Here is a 13,184-nt window from a genome sequence, read left to right on the forward strand (position 1 = left end):
TTAAAGCTTTTTATCCCCTCCTAAGTTCCTTGAGGGAAGAGACCATATCTTGACCTTGACTTTATATAGTACTTGACACAGAGGTTCTTAATGTTTGACTTTGTTTTTTGAGATGAGTGCTATTCCTTCTCTCTCATTTTACATAAAAGGAGACTGAGGTCTAGAGAGGTAAAACAACTTATTCAAATATCAACAAACATTATTAAGTACCTACTATGTTCAAGGAACTGGTCTTAGGGGTTGAGGATTCGAAGATGTAAATGAAACTTTCCCTGACCTCAGAAGCTTACATTTATTGGGAGAAATATAAAATACACAAAATATAAACAAAATAATTACAAAATTACAAAAAAAGACAATATAGGATGTTTAGTGGTCAAAAGGATTAGGAAAGGTTCATGTAGCAAAGTTTAAATTCAAGGCCACATCTTCTCACTCCACATGTCTCTCCTGACGTTTTTCCCCAATTACACATACATAAAATTTTTAATAATGGTTTTCTGACGTTTTGTAATCCATCTATTCTCCTTTCCCTCCTCCCTGAAATGATAGATAATATGATATAGGTTATACTTGTGCTATTATGCAATACATGTTTCCAATTTTGTCATATTGTGAAAGAAGACAAATACCACTTATAGGAGAAAAAAACTCATCCTGCCCCTTTTTTATTGTTTTATTGAACTTAAAAGGGTTGCATGCAGAATTCCTAAGTTTTCAGAAAATCTCAGTATTTTCTCAGTTTTGTCTGAATACTGCCCCAATTATCAACTTCTTTTCTTTTACATTTAATAATATTTTAATCATGTCAATCAGTCATAGCTGTCTGCCATCTTTAATATTCCTACACTTCTCGACCAGCCTAGGAAATGCAATTAGCCAGCAAGTATTATGTGCCTACAATATGGTAAGCACCATACTAAATACTAGAAAGGAAAAAAAAATCTAAATAAAAAATAACAATTCCTGTCTTCAAGGAGATTACATTCTATTCCGAGGGGAAATATGTGTGTGTATAACAAGTACATTTATAGAAAAAGACTTTTTTACGTTACAGAAGGGGTCAGGAAAAGCATTAGCAGCTTGAAGGGGAAACATGTGGCCATTTAAATGAATCTTGGGTGTCAACTTTCCTATTGGCTCTTTTTTTCCTGTCCTTTTAAATCCTAGTCAGTTTGGGACACCCAGGGACTTTTAAAGGAAGTATTTTCTGCCAATCTATTCCTTATCTAGGCCATTCTTCATAATACTACTGATCTAATCTAATTTCTAAGCCAATCTAATTGTGATGGACAATTCACTTAAGTTCCTCATCTTTGAAATGAGGTGATTGGCCAATAGGGCTTTAAGTGTCCTTCTAGCTCTAAATCTGAGATTGATCCTATGATACTTGAAATTAGCTAGAGATTCTAAGAAAGGGGTGCATTCTAGGCATGGAGGGATAGCCTGTGCAAAGGCAAAAAAAAGCCTCACAGGTAGACATAAAAAAAAAAATCTTTTGGTTAAGACCAAAATTTTTTTTCTAGAAACAAGTTATATTAAGTGGCTCATTTTAAGATGAAAACCCCAAAGAGATCAAGTGATCTATTCCAAAAGAAGAGATTTCACAGCAGTCTTAGAGAACCAACTTCAAAAATAACAGATTTCATCCACAATTAGATCAGTCACCAGGAGGGTGAAGGTTGACTTCATAAAACTTTTTATTAAATGCACATTTATGGTGTTATGGTAAAAAAATGTTGCTATTTAGGAAATGGGCACTTGACTGGCAAAAATGATATGATCTGGAACAAAAAGTCATTTCTCTAGCAATTTTTATGGGCTTTAGTTATCCTGATGGTTTTTATTATAATCCAAAATAAGTGATAAATTTTGGTGGGCACATCACATGCAACACCCACATGTGGTGGTTTACAAGAATAAACACTCAAAAAGAAGAGGGTATCTGTATGAAAATGAGCAGGAGGCACGACAGGTTCTGTGAGCTGTTTCTTAAGGACCAAACTCACTATGGTGTGTTTTTTGTGGTGGAGACAAATGGTGAGGTTCTACTGAAGACTGGTAAATGGATTTTTTTTCCCCTCTCAGGTACAAAAAGTAAGAACACATTGCAGCCAAATCGCAACCAGATTGCTTCTCTAATGAAACAAAAGTAAGTCCTGTTAAATTGTAGACCTTAATCTGGTTGATTTGTCATAAAGTTCATTGGTTGGCAAGATGGAAAAACAAAAAGAAGGCATGCCTCGAGAAGCTGTGTTCTTTCTTGTTAATAAATTATGCTATGACTTTTTCATAAACTAATTTCTTCTTTAGTACAAGTACAATGGGAAACATTTAAAAATTCCTTATAATTAATATAGTTGAATATTATTTCCTTTAGTTCATTCCATCTAGGTCACAAATGGCATTGGCTTTATTTTTTACTTAAGAATTGAAGTGGGTTTTGAGTGTTTGGTTTTCTCACTGTTAGGTTAGCTGAATGAATAGACTTCGTGTTAGCTTTGTTTTCTACTTCAAATTTGGGAACAATTTGTATGTATTTTAAAGGATAATATAAAAATTATATCGCTATTGCTTAAGAGTGGAAGTTTTTGGATGATTGATTTCCTGGAGGCATAAAACTGGGATTGGCTTCATTTTTATATCTAATTTGGGAAAAGTTCCTTAAAGCATTTTTAAATGATGATATAAAATTTGCATAACCATTGCTTAAGAATTACAGTAGATTTGGGACGATGAGTTTTCTTCCTATTAGTTTCCTGGAGGTATATGAACTAGCATTCACTTCATTTCTTTATATCAAATTTGGGGAAGATACTTAATGCATTTTAAATTTTATATAAAGTTATATCATATTTGCTTAAGTGGTTTGTAGGGTAGATGGGATTTTTTTGCTATTACTTTCCTGAAGGTATGTGGTTCTTTTGTTTGTCTCATGCCACACAAAAAGTTCACTGTTTAGGAAAAGGGTCTTTTTCAACATAAAGCTGTTTTTATAGGGTCTCTGGTTCTCAAAGCCTATGAGATAGAGCCTCTGTATTGGGGAATCTGTAAATTAACACACACGACCTAATATCACAACCTAAATAAATGGACCTTTTATAAGCAAATTATTGTACCACCTTGTGCCCTAATAATGGTAATTTTGGTTCCCTGTCCCCTAGTAAATGTAAGTTTCAGGTTATGATCAACTTTAGAAAGCAGATGTATCTAATGTATTGATTTCATGGAGGCCATAAAGAATAATTCAGAAGAGAAGAATTTGTTGTTACAGAAATGTCTATGGGGAAAAAAATTCAAATGTCAGAGAAAAATGTTGAGTGGAATTAGTCATGAAAGAAGGAACGTAAATGATATAATCTCAAAATTGGGAAGTATTTGATACAATCTCCTATACATTTCCAACAAGTGATCATGCAGGGCTCCTTGAAAGACTTCTGTTGAGGGGCGACTCACTAACTTCATGGGCAGCCCTAGGTTGGAGTAGTTGTAATTTTTCAGGAGATGTTCCTTTTATCTATTCAAAATCTACTTCTCTACAATTCAAACACAGTACTACTAGTTCTGCCAAGTAGAATGAGTCTAATATCGCATCAATCTTCAGCTATTTTAAAGTAATTTTAACGTTCCTCCCTAAGTTCTCTACATTCTGTTGACATCCTAAATTCTCTTTTAATTCTATAGAAGCCACTGATGAAAAGGTTAACATTGGGCCAATCATAGATCTTTGAGGCATTCCATTAAAAACCTTCTTTCACATTGACTTCAGACTGAACTCTGTGTCCAAATCAGTTTGGAATTTAGTTGATAATAATAGCAAGGACAAGTGATAGGGCTTTAGACCACCAGCCCACTTGATTTTGTTATGACTTCTTGTTGTATTTTCTTAGATGATGTCTGAAAACTTTAGGAATAGGTTGATAAGTGATGGATGGAATTTTTAAGATTATTTTAAATGATATATAAAAGTCTCCTACCAGATATTGAAAATTGGTACCGTATTTCACAACCTATATTGGTTAGCAAAGCTTTTCTCACTTTAAATGTTTGTGGTTTGTTTTTTTCTTTTATTTCAAATAGCTCTTTAGAGAATGACCAACCACAAGGATTGAATTTGGAGCAAAGATTGTCTCTTGGTTCAGACGATGAGGTAGACCTTGTGAAAGAACTTCAGAGTATGTGTTCCAGCAAATCTGAATCTGATATCAGCAAGGTAAGTGGTGAATCTATTTGACTTGGAAAGCATTAATGCACCTAAAGGGTTGATGGCTCACATAATGTGACATCTTTTGAATCACAGGAGCACATAGAAACATGGGGTAAAATATCCTTCATTAAATATTATTCCCACACCAATGATAAGACATTTTCTTCTGGGGCATCATTTTGTAAACATAAGAATTATTATAAACATAAGAATCATAAGCTTAAGCATATGCCATTAAGTGTTAGTAAACACATTGCAAGATAATCTGAATCACCAGAGGTTTGGCTATAAGTTGATGGATTTTTTGGTAATCAAAATAACTTTAAAAGACTGTCTTCTAAAAGGAATGGAAGGATTAGGATCTCCTTTGGTGGAGAATATGCCCACACTACCAAAACCACAGATCCTTGATATTAATATGTTTGATAGCATTAAAAATGAAATTGAGAGAATTGGTTTGACACCAATGGTAGAGTAATAATATATTTAGAAAGTTTTTTGGTGATGTGGATTTATAAATTTTCTATGGAAAATCTTTTTCATTTTTAATTGGTTGTTTGTTAGGCAAAAACTTAGTAGAACATAATCATAGATTAAAATTCATTAACATTGAAAGTTAGTGACAATAAATTCAAATATTACTAATGGTAAAAACTAGAAAAGATTATATTTATCCTGAAAAGGATAAAAAAAAAATTTTAAAGTCAAATTTGGCACCATTAATATCATGAAATCAAGATCTATCAACTGAAATTTGATGTCCAAAAATTATCATCCTTTATCCTGGAATCTCATGAAAGGATATGAGTAATGTTAAAACTATATTGAACTCCAGTCTTTAATTTCCATAGAGTTTATTAATATTAACTTGAATACAAGAAGGCAGAGAGAAAAAGCCTATTTCTAACGAGCCATGTGAGTGCTTCTCCACATGGCTCTCTCCTCCATCTTCCTTTTGCACCACTTCCTGGAACTCCCTCTTTTATTCCTTCTCTTTCACCCTGGGTCAAGTGCCTAGGTCACTGTCCCATGACCCACGCTGGAGCACAGGCTCACAGGTCAGATCCAGATGTGTGATCCTGGAGCGGGGTTCCCTTCACACAGTAACCACATTCATCCATTGATTCTAAGGGCTAAGATTTTTTCATCTGCCAATCTTTTAAGAAAAGGGCTTTATTCCAGGGAGGCAATGTAGGTAGGTAGCTAAAATAAAATGACTTTGGTAGGCTACACAAAGATAGCTATTTTAATCTGTAGTGCAAAGCAGTTGTCCTTTCTAGAAATGTTGAATGAGCTTATCCAAAGGAAAGAATCTTAAAAAGGAGAAAAATTTTTCATGAAGCTTTGCAATTTACTACATTGGAGAGAGCAATGAATTCCAAGTACTCAGGTTCATTCCCAGCTCTGGTATTTTAAGTACTTTGCCCACAGTACATGGTAAGTAGAGCTCCAGTGTCCTCAACTGTCAAATGAATGAGTTGGACTAAATGGCTTCTGAGGTACTTTCCAAATTCCTTCTATTTTCTTCCATTTAAATCAAGGGTAGCTATGTGCCACAGTAAATATAACACTGGGCTTAGAATCAGGAAGACTTATTTTTGTGAGTTCAAATCTAGCCTCAAGTATTTATAACTGTGAGATTCTGGGCCAGTCACTTAAACCTATTTGCCTCAGTTTTTTTTTTAGCTATAAAATGAAATGGAGAAGGAAGAGGCAAACCCACTCCAGTCTCTTTATCAAGAAAACTTAAAAATGGGATAAGGAAGAGACTGAAATGACAAAACAAAAATTTGTCAGAATCATCCATGGAGAATGCCTTTTGAATAATCCCTAATTCAATTCATTTCCTCAATTCACAGTAAGGCTTAATATAGTCATGGATCTGTATATATTTTATCTGTACAGAGGAACGCCAAGAACATTAAAGAATTAGTAATAGTGAGCAATAATCATGACTAGCATTTATATGCACCTACTATGGTGCTAGCCATCGTACTAAGACTTTACAAATATTTTCATTTGATAATTAACCTATAAGGTGGCTGTTATTATTATCCCCATTTTTCAGTTAAGAAAACTGAAACAAATAAACTACTTGCCCAAGATTACGGAGCTAGATTCAAACTCCAGTTTTCTTGTCCCCAGGATCCCGTGCTCAGTATCCATCCCACCACCTTGCTGCATCAGGATGATAAACCTTCTTTTAACTCAGCTATTTTATAGTGAGGCATATACACTGTATTTACCTCAAGGTATGCAATATTTTTTTTTCCAGATTGCAGATTCCAGGGATGACTTGAGGATATTTGGTTGCTCACAAAATAGCCCTGGATTTTCAGCAGCCATTACTACTCCAAGTATGCCAGTGTCACAAAAGGTAAGGCGCTCTTTGTCCCTACCTACCTCCCCCAGGCCAATAAAAACCTTGAAGAATGGTTTTAAATGTTAACTTTAGTTTTGGATCATGATTTTGAAATGGGTGATATATAGACATCTCAAATTCAACGTCTAAAACAAATCTCATTATCTTTTTCCTCTAAACCCTCTTCCCATCTTCTCGATTACTGTTGAAAACACCACCATTTTCCCAGGCACTCGGGTTTGCATCCACTTTCCAAACCTTGTCCTTCCTATATTCACAATATTTCTCATATACATCCCATTCTCTTCTCTCATACAGTTCCCCCACCGCATGCCCAGTAAGGCACTCGTTGTCTTTCACATGGGCTATTGCAAAAAATCTCCTAGTCTCTCCCCACTCCAACCCATTCTCCACTCAGCTGCCAAAGTGAATTCTCTAAAGTGCAAATCTGACCATTTCATCCCTCGCTCCTCCCAGCACATACACATGCATGTCCCCTCTCCCTCTCCCCTTGGCTGGCTTCCTGTTACATCCAGTATTGAATATAAACGAGATGTACATTACATTATATTTAGTCATGGATTAATTTATAATTTGAATGGAATTCTCATATACCTTATGGGTAAGTACAATAAATAAATTTTTCTTCATTACTACTAGACTATAAATTCAGTGAGATAATGCCAGTGGTTATCACAATGCTTTGCATATTGCAGACACTTAATAAATGTTAAAAAATATGAGTGTAGCAGGTTTTTAATATTGAATCAAAGTGCTTTGTTTTATTTTTATATGAAACTCCTATTGTAAATATCATAACTCAATGGTTATTTTATAATCAATCTTTCTTTGTATACTATATTAGGTACTTTAAAGCCTCCTTTGTTTTAATGAACTTTAACTATCTAGACCAATTAAAAATGTGTTGACTAATCTTAAACAGATTACATATAGATTTTAATATATATTTTTTCTTTTTAGGGAGTTATTGAAAGCTTCCAAATAAAACTTTTAAAAGTAAAAAATAATAATAATAATAACAAATAATAAAATCTCTTCACATCTGACTCATTCCGCCCTTTCCAGTCTTTTTACAATTTACTCCCCCATCCCAAATTCTTGGAACTAGCTATGCTAGTCCATCCCCCATGCATGAAATTCTCTCCTTCCTCACCTCTGCCTCCTAGTATCCCTGACTTTCTCAAAAGTTGGCTCAAGTCCTACCTTTTACATGAATTTTTCTTTCCTTGGTCCACTTACCTTCTAGTGCCTTCTTTTCTGAAGTTACATTCCATTTATTAGGGAGATATATTTTATTCTCTACATGTTATGTCCCCCTTTAGAAAGTGAGCTCAGTGAGAGAAGGAACCATTTTTCCCTCACTTTATGTCTTTATCACGTAGCACTCTACCTGACACACAGTAAGCAGATAATCAGACCAAAAAAAATCTTTTTGTAGGCTTTAGGCTGTAGGTTGTGGCAATGCTACATCAGCAGAGACTGACTTGTAAGGAGCATCATTGAACCATGATTATTCTTTGGGAAATGGCTTGCATCACACTTCACATGGAAAGCAGTAGGGCATTTGACATGTTTTCCTTTGACACAGCAGTGGGAGTATGACATAGTAGATAAAGATCTGCCCTTGGGGCTGGTTTTATCTCCTGTCTTTGACACATATAGACTGAGTAACTGTGGACAAGTAACTTAACCTCTAAGTATTCTGGACAATTTTCTAAAACTATAAATATATTGTCAGACTATATGGGTAGAGGGATTAGCCTCTCTTGGAAGTTCCCTGTACCAGTGAAATCACAGGTCTAGTTTCTAACTATCCTTTCCTTGGACTTGATGATATTCCTATATCCTAGTATCTCATGAAAAGATTGTCATGGTAGTTTTAGAGATGCCTATGGATCTGTAACATTGGTCTTAAATTAAAATTGTATTCACAAAGAATGGGGAATAGACATTAAACTTGTCTTTTCATTGGTGTAGGCAATTTCCAAAAGAAACAACTCCCTCAACCAATGAGATCAACATATTTATTAAAATGTTTAGTATTAAAGAATTGCTTAGAACAGAAAAAGTTTAAGGGACCTGCCTAAGGGTTGTAGAACCAGTATATATTAGAGGCAGAATTTGATCCCAGCTCTTTCAGCTCCAGGCAAGTTCTCTACACTCTTTTCCATACACCTTCTCTTAGAAAGAATAACAAACCAAAAATTATGAAACTTAATTGTAATGTTAATTTTAACAGATGGCAGAGGGAAATCAAATTTGATCAAATTATTTTAATTCCACCTTCTCTCAGAGAGTGGTCTTCAGTTTGGAAAGAAAAGAACAAATTTGACCAAGACAGAATGGAATCTGTAGGTAGTTGAAAGATATGAATTCATAGTTGACATGCTTACTAAATTTGGGGATGACTTTGGAGCTACAATGGAAAGCTTTGACATTAGCCAATAGAACCAGGATCTGAAAAGATGTGAACATGAGGTAGGTCTAATGAGAGGAGTCTTAATATAAAGACATAGAAAGGTGTATATTTCTTAAAGTAATTAACTACATATATACAGGATAGTCATAACAAAAATAGCATCTGAAGTTTATAGACTTTAAAGGTTTGCAAAGACATTTCATATGCATCATTCTCATTTGATTTTCACAAGAATCCTCTGAGGTAAATGCTATTATTATCTGGGTTTTTAATAGATAAGGAAACTGAAGTTGAGAATCACATAATTAGGAAAATATTTGCAGTAAGATTTAGACCAGATTTTCCTTTTTTTTTTTTTTTAAACCCTTACCTTCTGTCTTAGAATCAATACTGTATATTGGTCCAAGACAGAAGAGTGGTAAGGGCTAGGCAAAAGGGTGAAGTGACTTTCCCAGGGTTCACACAGCTAGGAAGTATCTGAGACCAGGTTTGAACCCAGGACCTCCCATATTCAGGTATGATTCTCTGTCTACTGAGCCACCTGCTGCCTTTTTATAAGTATTTTTTTAGTGAGATTGTTGAATTGAGAAACATCCCATAACAAAGTAGTCTACAAAAATTCTTTCAAGTAGTCAAAATTTGTTTTTAAAAGCCCATTAGAATTCAGATGGTGGTGAATAAACATTAAAAAACAAATAAATATAATAGCATAGTATTCACTAAATCGGAAGACTCCTACTACTGGGATAAGAACTTATGATTCAAGGGGGCAGCTGGGTAGCCCAGTAGATTGAGAACCAGGCCTACAGACGGGAGGTCCTAGGTTTAAATCTGGCCTCAGGCACTTCCCAGCTGTGTGACCCTGGGCAAGTCACTTGACTGACCCCCATTGCCTACCCTTTCCACTCTTCTGCCTTGGAGCCAATACTGACAGAAGGTAAGGGTTTTAAAAAAAAGAATTTATGATTCAACAAAAACATCTGGGAAAACTGCAATCTGGCAGAAATTAAGTTTAGACTGGCATCTCATACCATATACCAAGAATAATCCTAAATAATACTGTAAAAAGTCACAAAATAAACAAATTTAGAAGAATCAGAAAGGAAACAAGATGCACAAGTTTCAAAAGGGGAAAAATTCACAAACAAACATGAGCTTTGAGAAGGGGAGGAAAGGAAACAAGCATTTATTAAAGTACCTACTTGGGTGTTGGACACTGTCTTAAGTACTTTACAAATATCTCATTTGATACTCACAACCACCCTAGGAGGTAAATGCTTTTACCCCCATTTTCAGTTAAGGAAACTGAGGCAGGTCCAGGTTAGTTACATATCTAAGGTCACAGTGCCAATATCTGAGACTGGATTTGAACCTTCAGATTTTCCTGATTTCAGGTGAATATATTGTCCACTGACATGACGAAATGTACATTTGGGTCTATGGTAAGTATTTGTGAGAAATAAAACTATTAAGTGTAGTGTAGGATTTAAATTAATATCCAATTAATAATCATTAGAAGTAAAGGAATAAAAAGGTAATTATCTAACAAAATAAGACCATGTAACTAAGCTCTCCTTGCCTCTTTAAAAGAACTGCTGGCAGCCACTCTGATCACAGGAAGCAGAGAGCAAGAGGCAGGGCTACACCAAACTTATATCCTCCCTATGTCAGCATGCAACGTAAGCAGGAAAGTGGGGTGCTGGAATTGTAGTTCAAGGGTACAGAAATTACACAATCCCCCCTGTGATTCCCATGGAAAATGAGCATGTAGAAATCTCCCAGATTTACATGCCTAGTTTCCCCCCTTAGAATCAATACACATAACCAGCTTACATCTCTAAAGATATCTAACTAGAGGTGCATACAACACTGTACTTTCTAAGGGGAAATTACAATAATTTGGGGACAAAAGGGAAATAAAAGAGAAAGAGAACAAAACCAATGATTGCTAGGCACATTGACAAAAAAGTCAATTAGGGGGTAATCCCCTTTGGAATAAGAGTGTCCATTCAGAATAAATATGTTTCAACCCCCCACAGCTCAATTTAACTACATCCCAAAGTTTGTTCTCAATCTTTTGGTGCAATGTGAGGTTTCTACAGGCATCTCCATGGTGCGTGCCTTCTCCAAACAGTTCACTTTCTTGAATCAAGGAGGTAGCAAGTTTCTTATCCTAAAATTACTCTCAAACAAGAAAAACTTCTATAAAAACTAGAATTATATGATGATTATGCAATCCCCCCTGAGGGGGGTATTGACAAACACTGGGATCACCCAGGGATACATGGCTGAATTATGAGAAAAAGAACCAAATAGAAGAAAAGGGAAAAAATCAAAATTAAATAGTATATTAATATTCTGAGTAGGCAAGAACAAGCCTATAATAGGTCCTAGAATCAGGGCCCAGTAAAGTGATTAATGTCTCACAAGCCTATAGAACCATTGCAGCAATATGCACTTACCCAATCAGCAGCCAGAACTACAGAAAATTGCCACATTTATGAAAGACAGAAAAGGAACTAGATTTTAGCAGCAAATGGGAAGTAGCATTCCCTGGTCTGATTTTTATCTTTACTCTCAGGGATAGGGTAGCCAAACTTAAGTACTTGGTCAGAATGTGGCATGGGGAAGACCTGGGCTTGACAAGGTACATACTTAGAAATAGGTCCTAATTGCACTCAGCTGGAAAGGAGCAAGATTAGTTCATCTGTAGTTGGTCACCATCAATCACTGCTATTGTCTGATGATAGATTTAGACTTCGTCTTCCTAAAGCCAAGTCCAGTGCACTAGATAGTGATCAAGCTAATAGAGAACACTGAAAATAAAATGAATAATTTTAATATTAAAAAAATTAGCACAAACAAAAGCAATGCAACTAAAGTTAGAAGGGTAATAATTAACTAGGAAAAAAGTCTTTGCAGGAAGCTTTATCCCCCTCTACTAAAGATTTCCTAAGACATATAAAAGGAGCTGATTCAAATGTATTAGAAAGAGCCATTCTTCACTAAATAAAGGATACATTCAAGTAGTTCTCAAAGGAAGAAAAATCAAAATTATCAACAAGTATATTTTTAATGGTCCAAAATCACTAATAATTATAGAAATTCAAGTTAAAACTACTCTGACACGGGGCAGCTGGGTAGCTCAGTGGAGTGAGAGTCAGGCCTAGAGACAGGAGGTCCTAGGTTCAAACCCGGCCTCAGACACTTCCCAGCTGTGTGACCCTGGGCAAGTCACTTGACCCCCATTGCCCACCCTTACCAATCTTCCACCTATGAGACAATACACCGAAGTACAAGGGTTTAAAAACAAACAAACAAACAAACAAAAAAAACTACTCTGACATTCCTCAACTCTCCACTTAAAATGGCAGAGATGACTGAAAAAGGAAAATTACATTGGAGGAGATGTAGGGGAAACACACTAATACCACAATAAGGGAGTTATAGCTTGTTCCAGGCATTTGGGATAATAATTTGGAACTCGGACCATCCTCCCTCAAACCTTTTTACTAAATTGGGCATACCCTTTTATCCAGCAATACCATTATAAGACCTGGACCCAAAGAAAGATCAGGGGAAAAGGAAAAGCATCTATGTGCTTAAAACTATTTATAACAACTTAACCTGGGAAGACTTATACACGTACTGATAATGCAAAGTGTTGTGAACAAAATCAGTAGAACAATTTATCCATTTGAAAAGTGGCTCTGAATTCAAAAGGAGAGAGAACTTTAGCTCTGGTTTATGTTTGTTGTATTTGGTTTTGGATAATTTGTTTTTGATGTTTTAGGGACACATTTAGTGGAGTTTAAAAAGTCAAATGGGCTTATGGATTGAGTGAGAGAAAGATACATCATTTTTATGTTCTCAGCTATTCCTTTTTTGGAATGTAGCATCCTGCTTCTTAGGAGAAATTTGAGATAATGACAACAAAGACAGTAAAGAGGAACAATACAATGATTTTCTTTTACATTCATGAAATACCTAGTTTTGATTTCATTCTCATATCTTTCCCTTTTTTTCTAATTCCTTATCTCAATTTTTGGTCATTTTTGGTCTTCCTCAAATTTGGTATTAATTCTGATGTTCTCTAACACATTGGCGGTGTGAATAAGCTGATTCAGGAATAATTGCTACGTTATAAGCTTTTCCCTCACTATTTGATATAATCA

General features: G+C 35.3%; 1 protein-coding gene across 2 annotated transcripts in view; it reads left to right on the top strand.

The window, feature by feature from the left end:
- CTTNBP2 (cortactin binding protein 2) overlaps positions 1 to 13,184 on the top strand; it is a 191,013-nt gene that overhangs the window by 159,149 nt on the left and 18,680 nt on the right. For both annotated transcript variants that reach the window (XM_044677510.1, XM_044677511.1), the window contains exons 20-22: positions 2,089 to 2,152; positions 4,081 to 4,213; positions 6,483 to 6,584. In XM_044677510.1, the coding sequence (XP_044533445.1) occupies positions 2,089 to 2,152; positions 4,081 to 4,213; positions 6,483 to 6,584 (299 nt within the window). The remainder of the gene's footprint in view (positions 1 to 2,088; positions 2,153 to 4,080; positions 4,214 to 6,482; positions 6,585 to 13,184) is intronic.

The sequence above is a fragment of the Gracilinanus agilis genome, chromosome 5 (assembly GCF_016433145.1).
Source record: "Gracilinanus agilis isolate LMUSP501 chromosome 5, AgileGrace, whole genome shotgun sequence".
NCBI classification, from domain to species: domain Eukaryota; kingdom Metazoa; phylum Chordata; class Mammalia; order Didelphimorphia; family Didelphidae; genus Gracilinanus; species Gracilinanus agilis.